Source organism: Mastacembelus armatus, chromosome 4 (assembly GCF_900324485.2).
Source record: "Mastacembelus armatus chromosome 4, fMasArm1.2, whole genome shotgun sequence".
NCBI classification, from domain to species: domain Eukaryota; kingdom Metazoa; phylum Chordata; class Actinopteri; order Synbranchiformes; family Mastacembelidae; genus Mastacembelus; species Mastacembelus armatus.
Window position 1 is genome coordinate 1,556,053 of NC_046636.1, and position 17,465 is coordinate 1,573,517.

The following is a 17,465-nucleotide window of genomic DNA, read 5'->3' on the forward strand; positions in this document are numbered from 1 at the left end:
GCTGCTGCATTTGGTCGACCGACTGCTGCAGCTAGCTGTTTATTCACAACACGGTGTTGGGTCGCCGTCTGATACGGTTGTTACGGTGGTTTTCTGTTGTCCTCAATGGATTCGATGCAACAGCTTCTCCTGCAGGTGTGTCATCAGATCACTCTGCCAATATTACTCATCTTTTCATTGTGATTCATTTCACATTTTCACTTTCTGATGTTTCCCACGTGAAGACAAAGCTCAGAAAGTCAGCTTAGTGTGGAAAAACACAGCCACAGCTGTAGAGCACAGTCGCCTTTGTACAGACCCACACTGGGAAATACACTGTGACACAGTTTTAGTCTCAAAGTGATCAACAAGCCAGGGGATGCAATGGAAAGTCCAGTCCTGAGCTGTGGAAAGTCCAGTCCTGAGCTGTGGAAAGTCCAGTCCTGAGCTGTGGTCGGCCGTGCGGCGTTTGACATGTTTGATAAGCCTTTAAATTTGCTGAGAAGGAGGAATTTCAGTCAGTCAGTCACAGTCACTGTAATTCACTGCCATAAAGCGCCCACTGTGGAGGAGAACAAATCATCTGAGGCTTCAAGAGATGGATGCATTTTCAAAGACAGAGGTGATATCGGCACAGAATACCAATTAGTGCAGCAGCAACTTAAAGGTACCCAGTGGAGTATCTGACCTCCGGTAGCACCGAGGAGCAGTTTATTGATGGGCACGTGCACGTGCACATGGGTGACCAGTACACAGTCCAGCCAGTGGTTTCCTCAGCAATGTGCAAACAAAAGCTGGGAAGACCAGGAGCTGGTGCCCAGGTTTTAGAAAACATCACCAGTGTTGTAAACTTTTGTTTGTTGATAAGAACATTACTTGACTGTTTTAGCTTCCAAACCGTGTCAGAGCTGCCCCTAAACCCTGTCTCACCACATAAAGAACATGTTTCTTCTGGGTTCAGTGCTGGAGGTCGGTGCAGTATCATCCGACGTGAATGTGAAGCTTCACATTTCCAACCTTCTTTACTGCACATATTCTTCCCTCCCTGGTGAATAAGTGCAAACTACAACGATGCAGACAAAGAACGACACGCTGCTAAGTGTTTTCCTCCACCCTGGACGACCTGGGGAACTTTCGGTGACAAAGAACCACTCATCAGTTTTACCAAATGCCCCCATTAGGACACAGACACAGCTCGAGGCTTTTATCTGTTTCCACTTCACCTCCATTGTGCGTGAGTGTGTGCTCGAGCGTATGTGGTTGCACTTCTTTACTCCCCAGATGACTGTAAAAACTCCGGCTTCTAATAGGTTATTGACGGGCGCCAGTGGAAGATGATGACATCACCTCTGACCAATAGCGAGCCGGATACCGACAGACGAGAGGAAGAATGGACGGAGGGGAACGGAGGGATGCAGATGGAGGAGAAGAATGGAGAGATGGAGGAGAGGAGCGTTTTTAATTTGTGTTTTGCTGAACTCAGCGGCTCCTGTCACCGAAGTAGGGAGGGGAAGTAAAGGACAGTGATGAATGAGTGAACAAAAAGAGGGAGAGAAAGAGACAGAAGATGAGATTGAAGAGTACATGACGGAGGCGGGGTAAAATAAAAGATTATTTAATGGTTCCAGGGCTGCAGATTGGTCGGTAGGTTGTTATTGGCGAGCGGTTAACAGATTGGATAGGAGGACGGGGAGAACGAATGTCTCCATCTATGTGAAGCAGGAGGCGGAGGAGGAGAGAGGGATGAGACTCTCGTTATGTCTGCAAAGTTTGAGAAATGAAAACACAAAAACAGGTGATTATTGTTTGTGTGTGCGCGGACACACCCGCAGTGCGTCTCTGTGTGTTTAGCATGTTCTCGTGCGTGTTGAACATGTCGGTGCGCAGGTTGAATCGACGACACAGTATTTTCTGCTGCAGTCGGAGCCAACGTGACTCATCGTTTCCAAAACAGAGGCTGCCCACTGTGTGCCTGACAAGGCGGCACAGTGTGTGTGTTTGAGTGTGTAATCACCACACACATTCAAACTGGGTCAAAGTGAACACACAAGACACTGACACACATACACAGAAACCCAGCAGTGATGCAAACACCCATATGTCCACTTATTCAGACACACGGGCACGTTTGGGCAGCTACACTTGTGAGGACCCTCTCTGACATAACGTATTCACTAAACCTTCGATCTTAAAGGGAGACTTCACCTATTTCCAGCCAGACTCCTGGGAGTCAGCTGTGTGTCTGTGATCTTTCCTCTCTGTGACCTGTGACCTGTGACCTCTGAGCTCGTTGGCAAAAACTCCAACCTGGACACCATGAGGACTGAAACCTTCCTCAGTGATCAGCAGCGTCCATTCCAGCTCGTCTCTCGTCAAGAGGAAGTTGAAGTTGCCATGATACGGCCTTTTTTTCTTACACAAGTCTTCCAAAACGTCCATGCTCTTTATCAACATATCTTTAGTATCCTGTCTTTAAATAAATGTCTTCACTCTTCACGATGACCCTAGGGTCCAAAAAAGTCCTCACAATCTAAAACGTCCTCACTTTTCTCACATTTCAGCACTTTCAGACTGAGCCTGGTCCTCACAAAGAGAGAAACACACTCCCACACTCACAGCTCCTGGGCCAACACGCCGAGCGCTGTGTGGGCACGGCAGAACCAACCAGCTAAAAACGGCTAGCTATCACCATGGCAACGTTCGGGCAGTGTACCAATCGGAGGTCAACTTGATGAGGTAATGCTTTGGAAAGCTTTCTGAGCCTGTGTGACTCTCTCGCTCTCTCACACACACACACACACGCACACACACACACACACACACACATATAAAACACTGGGTTTCATAGGGACACATATGAACCACACACGGTTTAATGTGACAGGATCTGAGGCTGTGGAACAACCTCACACTTTCTGCACAGCGCAGACAACAACCCTGTGTTACATAACGTTGTTCCATCAGCCGTGCAGCACAGACACACAACAGAGAGGCAGAGCACTGCAGCAGCTCTGACTCTTCCTGCACGGTAGTTCATGTTACATCAAACCAGCAAAACAAACCCAAGCTGCAGCACACTGACGTCCGCCATAACCTGCACTGTCTCACCTCGCGCTGCACGTTAACAAAGGCTCAGGCAGCACTGGCCCCATTAAAGCCGCTACATCCACAGACAGCACTGACAGTAAAACCACTGCTGGTACAGGGACCACAACAAGACCTAAGACCTAAAACAGTAACAATAAGGCAAATGTAAAAACACAACTTTCACACAACTTTCACACAACTTTTTTATCTATGTATCAACCGTGTGGTGGTCAGAGCACTGGCCTTCTGCACCATGCTGCCCCAGCACGTCTGTGTTTCTACGTGTGAATATCCGACCATGAGGACTAACAGGGAAGATCATTCCAAGTTATAAACACAACAGAGACAGTCAGTTCTGAACTGTAGAGAATGAAGGAGCCACTAATCCATAGTTTACACTAGTTCCCTGCAGTATATACATGCTCCTCATTACCAGGGTATAATGTTTAATACACACTACAAACAAAACAGCATCAACGTGTCATACAAACAGCAAATACAGTACGTGTGTCCATCCAACTGCAGCTCTGCAAACTCACCGCTGATTGAAGCTGCACTGCAGACAAGACAACACGAATCTGTTTTGTTTTGTTTTCTGAGCAGCAGTTTCCCACCAGCAGTTAGATTAAACAGGACAGTCACCTCCAGCCTGTCGCTTAGTAAGGATTTCAGTTCAATCTAAGATAATTCATGTTGGTCAGATATAAACTCACGTCCTCTGTTCAGTACAATGTTTCTATACCCAGATATATGTTGATTTCACAGGCCAGTAGACAAACATAAAGAGTTCAGTGTATCTCCATTAGAAATGCACCATCAGGACTGTGGAGGAGGCTTTGTCACACAATCTACTCCTTTATGTTCGACTTTACAGACTGGAGTATTTTGAAATCCAAGCTACAGGCCTGACAGTCAGAATCTTTTCATGTTTCCACTTTACCTTCAGTTCATCTGTGTGCTCCCTTCACACTGACAACCTGATAATGAGACAAGACAGGAAGAGACAGCTCTGACTGTAACGTCAAGACAGAGCGGCGCAGACATTTCTTTTTCTTTCTGGTGGCTTTCCGCACTTTTTCCTCAGGTTTTCTCACAGTCATCGGTCCATCCTTCCCTGCTCTCCAACATTCAGACCAAACTTTCCTTCATGTGTGCTCTGGTAAACTCACAGCCACACGTCAGTACGGATCTCTACAGAAGAGACCACTTTTTAGACTTATTCCATAGGATCTGTCCACGTGCGTTAGTCCTCTGACCGTACATAAACCGGGTGTGACCGTGAGCCGTCAGCGGCTGCCTTTCTCTGCCTTGTCCACCACAACGTGCACAGGTTTTCTCTCAGGCAGCACTCTCTCTGTCTCAACGTATATGTGGGTGTATGTGTCAAGCCTGCATGTTAAATTCCTCTGAGTACCTACATGTCAGTTCCTTTCACTCACTGGCCCAGTGCTAACCTCGCACAGGTGTGTGTGTGTGTGTGTGTTTATATATGTTTATGTCTTTTTCACTCTCAGTCCTGATGGAAATTCTTTTCAGTGCATGAAAAGAATTTCCATCTTAACAAGTGATTTATCTTCATTTAGAGTCTTGTGATCCTTGTTCAGAAACAAAGTTGACACACGTTAGAGAATTTCCCAGTTTCGTAACCTGGGTCTCATTTTACTGGACTTTATGAGTCAGGGGTTGAAATTACCACCAGGAACGATTTTAAGTAAAACCTCAGCCGACTCCTCCCTGAGAACAACATGGAGGCTGATTAAAGAGCAGTAGGCATCCCATAAATTCATTGTATATTTGTGCAGATAAAACTTTTCCACTCCAGCTGAAACTTATGAGCAGAAACTATGAACTTCAAGGGGAATTATTTCCCTCCAAACGCAGAAAACAAACCTTGGAGTGGTACAAGTGTGCATTTCCCTTTGGAGCCTCTAAAGTGATCAGAGACTGACAGGGTTGGTGCTTTGTGCAATTTACTGATCTGCTATGCTCTTTTATGGAGCTGAAACTCAAACAGTGTTTGAAGTGCTACCTCGCACAGCTGCCAGAATGAACTTGTATAAAACTAACTTCCAGCTAGTATTAATGTTTTTTTTAACTCAAACAGAGAAACACTTACAATGCATCTTATTGAATATCCATCAGTCCAAAGCAAATGAAAGGCAGGGTTCCTCTGAAATCGACAGCAGACTCTCTCTCTCTCTCCCTGATCCAAGTATGAAACCAGCCTTAACTTCTCTTAGTGCTTTGTATTAACAAAATCAACATTCAAGAGCGAAAAGGGGAAAGTGGGCTGATCACTACAGGAAAACTAATCATTTCCTTCAGACGTGCAGGTGAGTTAGCGTAACAGACCAGAGTCCAGTCAGAAAAGTCTATATTTAACGAGCCCATCATATCATAGATGGAAGGACTAATCAATAGCGTGTTGCTGTAGGTGATATGACTCCTTGATATCTTTCCTCCCGTCTCTTCCCACAAGTCGAGTCCAGAGTCTCATTTTGTGAGTTCCCCTCCGTCCCGAAATTAAGTACAGAGTCAGAGCTCTCCCTGGTGGTGCCAGCCCTGAACTTCAGCAACTAAAAGTTGGCCAACTTATTTTTGTGTGAGTGACTTCAGCTCCAGTCAGCCTCAGCAGTGTCGTACGGCCCAGTCCGGTCTCAGCAGGAGTCTGTACTGGTCTGGGTGGAAAGAGGAGAGCGGGAGGGTTTGGTGTTTTGGACCTGTGGGTGTTTGTGAGGAGCCACTTGTTGCAGCAGAGATCTAAGCCTGAAGAATGAATCTATTTTACACAGAAGTTTCTGACTTTTCCCTCAGCAGGTAAAGCAGCAAGAAAATAGCACAACATCTGAATCTGTAGCTGTAGAGAATTTAAAACAGACGATGTGCTGCACGTTGCATTTTTAGAGTTCACTCGAGACCTTGTTCCGTCTCTCTGTGTCCTGTTGACGGTGTCTTCCTTTCACCCACTTCACTACTTCACGTTAATTCTGTACATTTCTGAGTTACACACGGACGAATGTGATGAATGTTATAAGCAGTAAGTATGTCATCGGACATATAACAGCTAGTAGCAGGACATATCAATTCACTGACTGAGGGTGTACCTGAGTCCAGGGCCTGCCGCAGATCTGCAGGTCCAGCGGAGGCTGCAGGGGCTCGATACAGAGCCTCACTGTTCAGACCTGCAGGGAAAAAAAAAAACAAAAACCAGGGAAGAGCTGAGAGGACGTCAGCAGAGAAAATTACCATGAAAATATGTTCCTCCTTTGAGCTATGGCAGCTTGATATGTACATTATGCTTTACACACCACAGTACATCTGCCATTACCGCCCCAGGCTGCTGATGTTGGGAAACTGATGGTTTTCATCCAGTCCACATGGATTATTATGTATAATCTGCTGCCTTCTGAAGACAGAACTACAGCCCATTTATCTATTATTGTGATTTTCTTTCTTTAAAAATAAGCCACTTTAATAGTGTTGAAGTTTTCTTCCACTGAGAAATAAGAACATGGAGATCAGTCTCATATCTGTGTGTACGGAGCTGGAGACACTGTTAGCGTAGCTTAGCACAAAGACACGAAGCAGAGGAAACTGCACTGAGGTTGTAAATCCTATAAAACACAATTGAACCTCACTAAATTATAACAATACATCTTTAATTCATGTCTGCAGAGTTTGTGGTGGGAGGGAGTTACAGCAGTGAACAGAAAACACTGAGCTGCTGCTTTAAATAAGAGGTTTTCTGATGAACGTGTGCACTTCACTCTGGTTTTTCTCACCGTGCTTGTCGATGGCTTCGATGAGTCTCCAAACAACCACAGGAGCCACATCAGACAGAAACTCCACCTCCACACCTGACAGACACAGAGATCATGATTATTATTATTACTAATTAATAGAAGAAACACAGTAAGAACCTGAGGTCACGCAAACTAAACCATGTTCAGGCTTTTTCCACAAGAAAACTGGGTATGACTGACAGCTCAGAGTGGTGAGCAAATTCAATAAGAGCCTTGTAGTTTAGTCAAATCCAAACACACACACACACACACACACACACACACACACACACACACCATCTCCACCAGTCGATCATCAAACATCTATTTATGTTTTCTCTTCCCCCACTCAAGCCTCCTTTTTCTGCTCCTTTTCACCTCCCTCACTTTTCCAGCTTCGCTTTGTTGCTGGTACAGTTGTGTCATATCACAACACACATGTGGTTCACTGACACTGATCCACCTATGCACACACACACACACACACACACACACACACACACACAAACACAAAAAGTCTTATTCAAAAGTCTTATTCATCTTTTGTGCAGGTGTACACAGCTTTAGCTCCTGCAATGACTGTGTTTATCCGAGCTCCAGTTATGTGTGGTGTTTCAGGTGTGTGCTTCAGTGTGTGTGTGTGTGTGTGTGTGTTTGTGTGTATCTGATTTCTAGAGATATAGCTCGTTAAATGTACAGTGCTTCCATTAATGTCATTGTCACAGTGCATCACAGAAGCAATATCTCAGCGAGGGGAGAGAACAGAGGAGGACAGAGACGACAACAGAGAAGACGGAGAAAAGACAAGAACAATAGAGCAGGGGACAAAAGAGAGAACCAGAAGTACAAAGAAAGAAAAGAGGAGAGGAGGAAGAGACAGGAAGGCAAAAGGGACAAAAGAAGACAAGACGGACAAAGGACAGGACGATAAAAGTCTGTAGAAGACAAATAATGACGAAAGGAAAAAGGATGAAAACAACAAAGAAACAAACAATAAACTGAGGATGAAGAGGAGAAACAGAACAAAAAGAAAAGAAGGGAACAGGAAACGAGAGAGAGGAGAACAAAGTGCATGAAAGAGGAATGAAAAGAGCAGCACATGAAGAAGACAGGGGAGGGCAAAAAGACAAAAGACAAGGACAAACAGAAGGTGAAATAAAACAACAGTGATTTTATATAAAAGCTGAGTCTGAACTGACACGACAGAAAAAACACCACATGGATAAAAACGCTCCTTTCCAGCAGAGGATGAGAAGCGACCATCACACAGCAGCACTTATCCTCTCCAATCAATCAAATCCAATCAAGAACATCCCATCCCCCACTCAGCACTAAACCTCTCCAGGTTCAGTCAATCGCCAGTGAGCATGTTCTACCCTGAGCCGATGAGGAGCGACGAAGAGAAGAGGAGGACAAAAGCAGAGAGGATGAAAAAGAGAACAAAGGCAAGAGACAGAGACAGAAAGACAAAGAAAGGAACAGAGATAAAGACAGAACAAAGGAGGAAGAGAGACAGACTAAAGAGGAAAAGAGGAAACGAGAACAAAGGAAAATGGAAAGATCAGGACGGAGAAGGCGGAAATAAAAAGAGGACAAGACGAGAACGAAGGGAAGAAAAGATAAAGACGAGTGAAGCTGAGCACACACAATAAACACATATCAGGCTACACAGTGAAGACTGCACATAGGGATGAACAGTGTGTGTGTGTGTGTGTGTGTGTGCGTGTCTCTCAGAGGTGTTCACTCGTTACACTCTACCACACACACACACACACACAGGTTTTCCCTACAGACAGCTGTGGTCTCCAATCAGCAATTTCTGAAAATGATTTATTGATCAGTGCAGTTGGCATTATCAAGTAGACCCTGACCTGCTATTCTCTTCAATTTAAAGTGATAATGCACGCGCACACACACACACACACACACCAAATATCCAGATAAGACGGTGGCGTTATAGATTGAGATGCTTATATTGCAGCTGAGCTGTGTGATGCCTGAGGGGCTGCAGATGAGTCATATATTTGGATATTCCCTCTTGATGTTTATTTCATCATATTTAGGTCAAATACTGTCAACGCTGAGTATAAAAGCAGAAATTCTTTGATTCTCGAGGTAAATTTGATCTTCATCCACTCTCTCTCTGCAGCAGGACTTCAGTCCTGCAGTAACATGCTACAGCAGCAGGGGGCAGCGGACTCCAGACCCAACTCCACCGAGGGCCTTTAAATGAAAGCTGCTGCAGACAGAGGTCACGAGCAGCTGTGAGAGGATCAAGTGTGTTATTTCAGCAGGACAAAAAGAAAAGAGTTTTTCACAAATTGTTCCTTTATGAAAAAATGACTGAATAGGCCAGAAACTGAAACAGCTCCTGGATGTCTGAACAAAAGTGGCTCCAACCTCCGACCCACACAGAAACCCTGAAATAGATGAGAGCTCACAGGGGACGTACGCTCAGTAAATCAAAATCAGAATTAAATGAAAATACCTCTCATGACAAGCTCTGGCAACACTCGTTTTGTCTGTATTATGTCTGTATTATGTCTGAGTTCAGTGCCGTCAGACTCAGTGGGGATGATGGGAGAGTGGCAGCATTACAGATGTGCCATAGACAGCACTGTGTGTCGCAAAGTCCAGCACAGACATGAGGTCACAGAATCCCAGTGCGGTGGCCGTCTCCCCTCAGCTCATCCCTCAGCTCGTCCTGGGGTCTGCTGAGGCGGCGGCAGCTCTCTGTGCTGCAGCTGGACCCTCCCCCTGCTCTGCATGAGGCAGCCACGGAGAAAAAAGGAAGAGAGATGAGGTGCAGAGCTGAGGTGACCTGCAGGCTGCTGGAGTGTGACGGCTTTTATCTCGTTACCAACGCGAAGGTTTGCAATGACGGTCTCCTCTGTGCTGCTTCTCTTGTGATGACTTTCCTCTTCTGTTTGGCAGCTGCTCTGGTTTCTTCTTCTGCTGCTGCAGCTCTTCTTCCTCTTCTTCCTTTGTTTACAGCTGTTGGCTGCTTCTGCTCGTCTTTAGCTCCACATCTGCAGAGCATCCATCCTGCTGTGCTCATGCTGAATGTCTGTTTGCTCATATTTATTTGAACCAACAGTACGAGCAGATTCTGCAGCATGTTGAAAACCCTATGCTCCATGAAACACTTTATCATGTCAGACCCTGTTGATCCCTGGTGTTTGAAACAGGATGTTACATGTGCAGGTGAAAACATTTCAAAGTCCCACACAGAGTCCGGATTACTCAACGTGCGAGTTTTGCTGCTGATGTGTGAAGAAACTGGTTCCTATGAAAACTGTCAGCCTGACATTTCTTCTTCGTGTGCTGAATCCTAAGCAGTGCACAGGAAAGAGCCTCCACAGTGGTGACATCAGCTCCTGCGACGGCCTGAGAAAACCCCACCTGTGTGCTGCCCCGGCACCCAACAGACCCAACAGACCCAACAGACCCAACAGACCACCGGCCCCATGAAAGCAGGACACAGTCACACAGGGTTACTGTACGGGCAAATACACACATGCATTCATTCAGACAATGTCTCTGCCATCACATACACTCTGGTGACAACATGAACAGTATTCTCACTTCATGCGTTCATTTGAGTCCGTTTTCTTTATGTCAGTGTCGCCCATGTTCAGTCCCACCCAGGGTGTTTTTGGTCCCTGCAGTCCCATTTCCACTCACCACTCCAGTTAACATGGAGAGACTTAAATACCAGGCCTGTTTTCAGTTTTGCCAACACGGTGCTATCGTTGTGCACTAATTAACGCGACCCCGTGGAGTTTTCTGGTGAACAGCTACACACAGTGAGTCTCAGTGTGACCTTCGAGTCCTGTAACATGTTGAACACATCTGAAAATCTGATTTTCACACAGCTGAACTTCACATCAACGTGTCAGCAGCGATGTGTGTCGTGTGGGGGATGTGGACCCTGATAAGAAAATCTGAGAGACAACCTAATTTATATACAGTTCACATATGAGACTAAAATATTCAGGATAATCTGCCGTTTCACAAACACAAGTGATTCCTTGTGCTTGTGCAGAGCTGCTGCTACAAACTGTGATAAAACTGCATCAGATGTTTGGTGACTGGACTTTCTGCTCCAAGTTAAATGACCATAGACCTTGTGTTTCTGCGTCACCGAGACTCTGCAGCTGCACGTTCACTGAGACAAACACACAGGTGATAAAAGTGACAAAAACAAAACAATGAAAGAAGATGCAACAAAACGTGTGACCAGAACCGACGGCGTCTGTGTGAATTCTGATGGCTTTTCTCCCTCAGTGACCTCTGACCTTTGCATTTGTCTGTGCGTGATGTGTGAGTCACACCTCCCTTCCATAAAGGTTTAGATTTCAGTGTGTGTGTGAAATTTCATACAACACACAGAAGCCGGTCAGAGCGTTTGGTGCGTCGCAGCCAGGATCCGACGCCAGCCTTTGGCGTAGAGTTCAGGTTGTTCCTGCTCGGAGCGTTTGCCTTTGGCTGAACTTGTCCTGCGTGGTACACTCCCATCATGCCGTTCTCTTCTTATTGGCCAACAAATGCAAAAACAAAGCAGAACAAAGTGCCACAGCCGAAGGCACAGCCATACAGTGAGCCAAGAGACCGAGAGCGAGGGTGAAACTCAGGGCAGGAGTGTGTGACTGTGTGAGTGTGTGAGTGAGTGTGTGAGTGTGTGACTGTGTGACTGTGTGTGTGTGAGTGTGTGTGTGTGTGTGTGTCACGGTGGGAGAAACGGTTTGTTTTAACCACGGCCATAAACAACCGTGATGTGTGTGTCTTATGCATCACATAAATCCGATATCATGTGACATCAAACAGCCTCGTCGCTGCTCCAGTTTAACCATCAGTGTGAAAAGTATATTAAACATCAGTGAGTTGGACTTTGACTGACTGGTGAAATGATCCTGACCAGATTAAACTGAGGACAAACTGAGGATTTAAACACAGGCGCCTTTGGCTGTGGTATCATAGTTATCCTGAATTAAAGCACCATGCACTTGTTTCTTGAATTTATTTAAACAGCTTTTAGTTTGTTTTTAGGTTTTTTTAGCTTTTTCATTTTACAAAAACCTTTTTAGACATATAAAGAAACTTATAGGCACTTTTTTTTTCAATATATGAGGAAATTAATATTTAATAAAATGTCCTGAGCTATGTCTTTAATAAATTGAAGTTTTATGTTCACTTTGTTGGTTTGGGTGTTTGGATGGATTTGGTCACAACATGGAAAATACAGAAAAAACACCAGTGATTTTAAATTGGAGAAACAAATTAATTCAGTAGTTAAATCTAGTTTTTTCTAGTTGAGGCAATTATCCAAAGTCAAATCTCCTCATACATGCTTTTATTTCAAGTTCTGATTTAATAATGATCCATCGAGAGCCGTGCGTAACTAAACATGTTGCTTTTAAAAAAGTGCTCTATAAATAAACTTTGAAAAATTCACTGCTCCACAGACGATCATTTAACACAAATCAGCCCTGAATGTTATTACAGCCCTCTGACTGGAGAAAAGAGTGAAGAAGGAAAACGTCCATCGTAGTTACACGTAAAGCCAATTTCCGCCTGACGAGAGACGAGCTGTAATTAAGTTATTCCTCCAACAGCCTGCAGTCGGCCGCAGACTGTGCTTTGTTACACGTTACTGAGAACACAACAGCAGTAAAACTACATCTCAACACTTTCGCACCCTCAGAAATACCCATCAGCAAATTCCTGTTGTTTTCATGAATACAAATGTGGCAGCAACACACACACACACGCATGCACGCACGCACGCACGCACACACACACACACACACACACACAGAAAGCCTCAAACAGAAACACACTTGTTATTTCCAGGGTACATTCTGCCTTGAAGGCCAAGTGAGCAGCTGCACAGTATATAAGCTCAGTATTTCACCAGAGCCCTTCACTGCAAGTACCCAGAAAATAATTTACTGCACTGTGCGCACACAATGCATACAAGTACCTGTACATACTGCACATGTTAGTATTACTGTATTTGGATGACTGAGGAAAAAAAAAAATCTAAAATTTAAACAAATGATTATATATTCTATCACCGTGTCCCAAACCACGAACAGCAGCTACAGTTCAACAATTACATGTAGAATAAACAGAATCTGCTCATATATAAAACAAAATTACAAATCACATGAAACCAAAGGAAAAGTGTTCACAAAACCTCCCCATCCACAGCCTCAGCTGCCTATTGAAGCGTAGATAATCAGCCATGCAGAGCTGTCCTATATACTGTCACAGTGAACGCAGAGAGGTGAACAGCAGCAGCTGATATAATAATGTATGTGACACACACACAGAGCTCAGATCTGCATCCCTCCAGGCAATCTGTGGTTCTTTATGTTGGAGCAAAGCTTATTAATGGAGGCAAAGCAGAGGAAAATAACATACACATATTTACATAAAGTATGGAAATGTAGAGACAGATGCTTTGTCTTTGTGGAGAAGGAATTAAAGGCACGGAAACTGCTGTCTTTCTTTTAAAGGGCTTGTTCATGCAAATTATGAAAATCATAAATCTAAACATTTCCTGCCTGAGTCTCTGCTTCTGTCCCCGTTCCACAGAGACTAATGGAATCTGGACCGTCCAAAGTTCAGGGAGCTTCAGAGCAGTCACATCATATTGTTTTACTAGTTAGTTTGCTAAGTTTACTAAACCTGCAGAAACGGCAAATGAACTAGTAAACTGTGCACACGAACGCACTCAAAATGACTCTGCTAACTCCACCCAACAATACTGTCATTTATGTATGAGACCTGTTGATATAATCAGACATCGACTGCCCCACAACATGAAAGAGAAGATGCATACCAGAAATAATCTGTTCTGTGAGACCTGAATGAAAATTAGCATCAGAAAATGAAACAGTTTACAGAAGAAAAGAGGCAAAATCAGCTCCTGTCTGTCTGTTAACTCAAATCCTCTTTACAGAGAACCGTGAGGAGCAAGAGAGAACAAAGCAGCTGCAGAAAAGCTGCACATTGCAAAGTACATGCATGAATATTCATATGTAGAGAACGTGCTGTGGTACGGAGGGTGCTGTGAGGCAAACGGGAGCGTGAAGCCACGTAGGCAGCCGTTTCTAAATATACTGTAAATGCCTGCACTGGAAGCTGCTGATAATAAAATGAAGGAGCCAGAATCCACATTAGTGCTTCTGTGAATTTACCTTAGTGCTGCATGAGCTATTAAAGCTGAAAACATCACAATCGCCATCCCTGGCTACAGTATGACACCCTGGGGTGCAGTGGAGCATAAATCTGCCAAACCTGAGTTCATTCACCTTTTCACAGTGTAGATACAATTTCATGACATGCAGTCCACAGAATAACCCTGAGAGCTGCAGGAGGTTGATGCAACTTACATAAACATGCAGGTTTATGACGGTAATAATGCGACTCTTTATTGATCCCTGAAGGGAAATGCTGCTTCCACTTAATCTCCGATAGTGTGAAAACATAACGGGGCCTGCACAGACGCTGTGCTGGAGGGGACAGCGATCCAGTCCCTTCCCCAACGGCACTTCATCAGGCAGATAGTTGTTAACTCATGTTCATGACTGTGTCTCTAAATATGCAACATTAGACCATAATGCTGCCACAGTATTTTCCACTGCAGTGATGCACATGCACGTCTCTGGAGATCCACACAGAGAAGGTTGGATTACTGAGATCACTGATCCTCTCTCACTGAACTCAATCAAAAAAAAACTTAAGTCTCAGGCCTTAGATTCAAAGATCTTTGTGCAGCCATGAAAATCTCCAGTCTACTTGTCCCTTCCCGGGCCACAGGGGACATATAATCCCTCTGCTGTGTTCTGGGTGCTCCTTGTTGCCTCATTCAACAAGCATCTTCAACAGAAACCTCAAGCAGCACGTCCACTCCTCTCCTCGTTCAGCAGTCGCTTCTGGATATTCCTGCAAATCAGTGACCTCACGATTATTATGAGTCCAGGAGACGAGACCATGTGGCCTGAAATATTTTTTCCCTCACAGCAACCTAAACATCTAAAGTTGAAAAGAGAAGAAAGGGCTGTGAGTGAATAAGCAGCCTGCCAGTTTTCACAACAGTCTGCAACTGACTGCATTTTCACACAGTCAGTCATTTTGCCCCAAAAATACAAATAAGATGAAACCTTTTTTTTTTTTTTGTTGATAGATTCATTTTCAATGAGCTGAGCTCAGTATAAAAATGTATCTTATAACTTAAAATAAATGGTCACAGTGATTTAAATCCCACTGGGTCCCAAAGGTCCCAGACTTCTTTCATGTTTCGGCCCCTTCAAACAAAACCTTTTAAAATTTATCTTCAGCTGAAACAGAAACTTACAAATGGAAAAGAAAAACCAAAACTGAATTATTGCAACAAAAGACACCAGAACTAAAAACACAAGAGGAAATATGTGACTTTTAAGAAATACCCTTTTCGAATTTTACTGCCAAACCTCAGTGAACGTGCAGCAATAAAGCAGCAAACGAGATGTGAAGTTCAGCTGTGTGAAAGTCAGATTTTCAGATGTGTTCAACATGTTACAGGACTCGAAGGTCACACTGAGACTCACTGTGTGTAGCTGTTCACCAGAAAACTCCACGGGGTCGCGTTAATTAGTGCACAACAATAGCACCGTGTTGGCAAAACTGAAAACAGGCCTGGTATTTAAGTCTCTCCATGTTAACTGGAGTGGTGAGTGGAAATGGAAGGAAACAGGATCCGACTGCAGGGACCAAAAACACCCTGGGTGGGACTGAACATGGGCGACACTGACATAAAGAAAACGGACTCAAGTGTCTTTTAATCCTGGCTGTGGTTCTGCTCTCGTCTCTGCGACTGTTATTTTGGATTCTGTGGTGGACTGATGTCTGTTGAAACTCAAGGCCAAACTCAAGGTAATGAAAGAGATAAATCCTTGTACTGAGAATATTGAGTACGGTCGTGTTAACACTGTGCTGTTTCTGAGCTGAAACCGGTTCAGTACTGTTTGCTGCCTGCATCAGGTATCAGATCCAGGATCGTGTGACGCTCGCAGCAGGTAGCGACATCATCGGGTTACGCCGGTTAGCGGTCGAAGCGACGTCGGCCGTCGAGCGCCTGACACATATGATACTGTTCAGAAAGTATTCTCTCATTCTCAGGTGTGAACAGGTAAATGCCCAGGTCTTAAGTTTCTTATCATTTATACATGACTGAGCAAAGAAAGGAATCTAATGAAACAGGAACTTAAGGAAACAAAATGAGTCTAAATAAGGCCATCCATCACCATTAGCCCGTCTCCCAGCAGCAGGAGGCCATTACACCTTCCTGCTCACCTGCCTCAGCTCTGTTCTCTTCATTTACACGTTCCCTCTCCGCAGCCTGGTGCGGTTAAAGCACCAGGCCAATATACTTTCCTGTGGACTGAATCTCCCTCAGACTGAGCGGTGGATTCATCTCTCCGAGGCCTCCTCCAGCTGCCCAATGGGCCGTTAAATTGAGGGCGACAGAGAAGATGCAGACGAGGGAGAAGCTTCATTGTCCACTCAGTGGGGAAGCAGCACTAATGGATGAAGTTATTTGCTTATATTATATATTCATAAAGGCATACACTGCGCGCACACACACACACACACACACACACACACACTGTAAAGCCAGAACTTCAAGGGCCTTGGTGGCTCCAAATCCTCTGAATTTCTTTTGACACAATGAAGAATTTCAACTGCTGAGGAATCAGAAGGCATGAAGTCATTTCATCGAACGAAGCTCAGCACCATTCCTGAGAAAATCCAAATGTTCACGGTGCAGAGATTTGTGATGGTTTGATCATCCACATTAATATACAGACACACACACACAGTCCTGTCTCACTGTAGTTGTCAGGAGACTAAAACCTGATTCTGACTTTAAAAAAGTGTTAACTTTCAAAAAACCTTTTGGCTGGTCCTCACAAGCCCACACAAGAATGGTATCAGTGTGAAATGTGTGGAGACAATGATAGAAAGTCATGTACGTACATATACACACATACACACACACACACACACACACTCTCCACCTGGGGTGAAGCAGGTTAGGGGTGTCGGGCTTATTAGGTGTCAGTGGTCACCACCAGAGCTGGGTCATCCTGAGAATAATTAAGATAAGACTGAAAAGCTGCTGCTATCTCTGCTCTTTCATTTCTCCTTCCTCCTGCTCCTCCTCTTCCTCCTCCTCCTCCTCTTTCTGCTCCTGGTTTTCCCATTTGTCCCTGTTGCCTCCCAGGGCACACCCCTCCCATCAGTCCCCAGGACGTGGGTGACTGGGTACAGGTTACTTGAGACAGGTGACCGTCACCTCCGCTGGCCATCAGATAACCTGAGTGGAAACTAAAAACTAAACACAGTCCTTCCTGGTCGGTCCTCACAAACACAGAGAAATACACAAAAAGACACAGACAGGAAAATAATTCAAGGCAAGAACAGCTGAGGACAGAAAAGGAAAGTCAAAAATAAAGGAAGAAAGGACTCAGACACAAGGAGGCAGAAATAAAAAGTAGGGCAAGTGAAAGACAAAGAGCCAGAGAAAGACAAAGAAGAAGACAAACGAGAGAGGACAAATAAAACTAG

The 17,465-nt window shown here is 44.6% G+C and overlaps 1 protein-coding gene across 1 annotated transcript in view; it reads right to left on the reverse strand.

Annotated features, from left to right (window-relative positions):
• Positions 1–17,465, reverse strand: part of LOC113139618 (phosphatidylinositol 3-kinase regulatory subunit alpha-like) — an 81,521-nt gene that overhangs the window by 38,781 nt on the left and 25,275 nt on the right. The window contains exons 2-3 of the mRNA XM_026322916.1: positions 6,849–6,923; positions 6,171–6,248 (exon numbers count right to left, since the gene is read on the reverse strand). Coding sequence (XP_026178701.1) covers positions 6,171–6,248; positions 6,849–6,923 — 153 coding nt within the window. The remainder of the gene's footprint in view (positions 1–6,170; positions 6,249–6,848; positions 6,924–17,465) is intronic.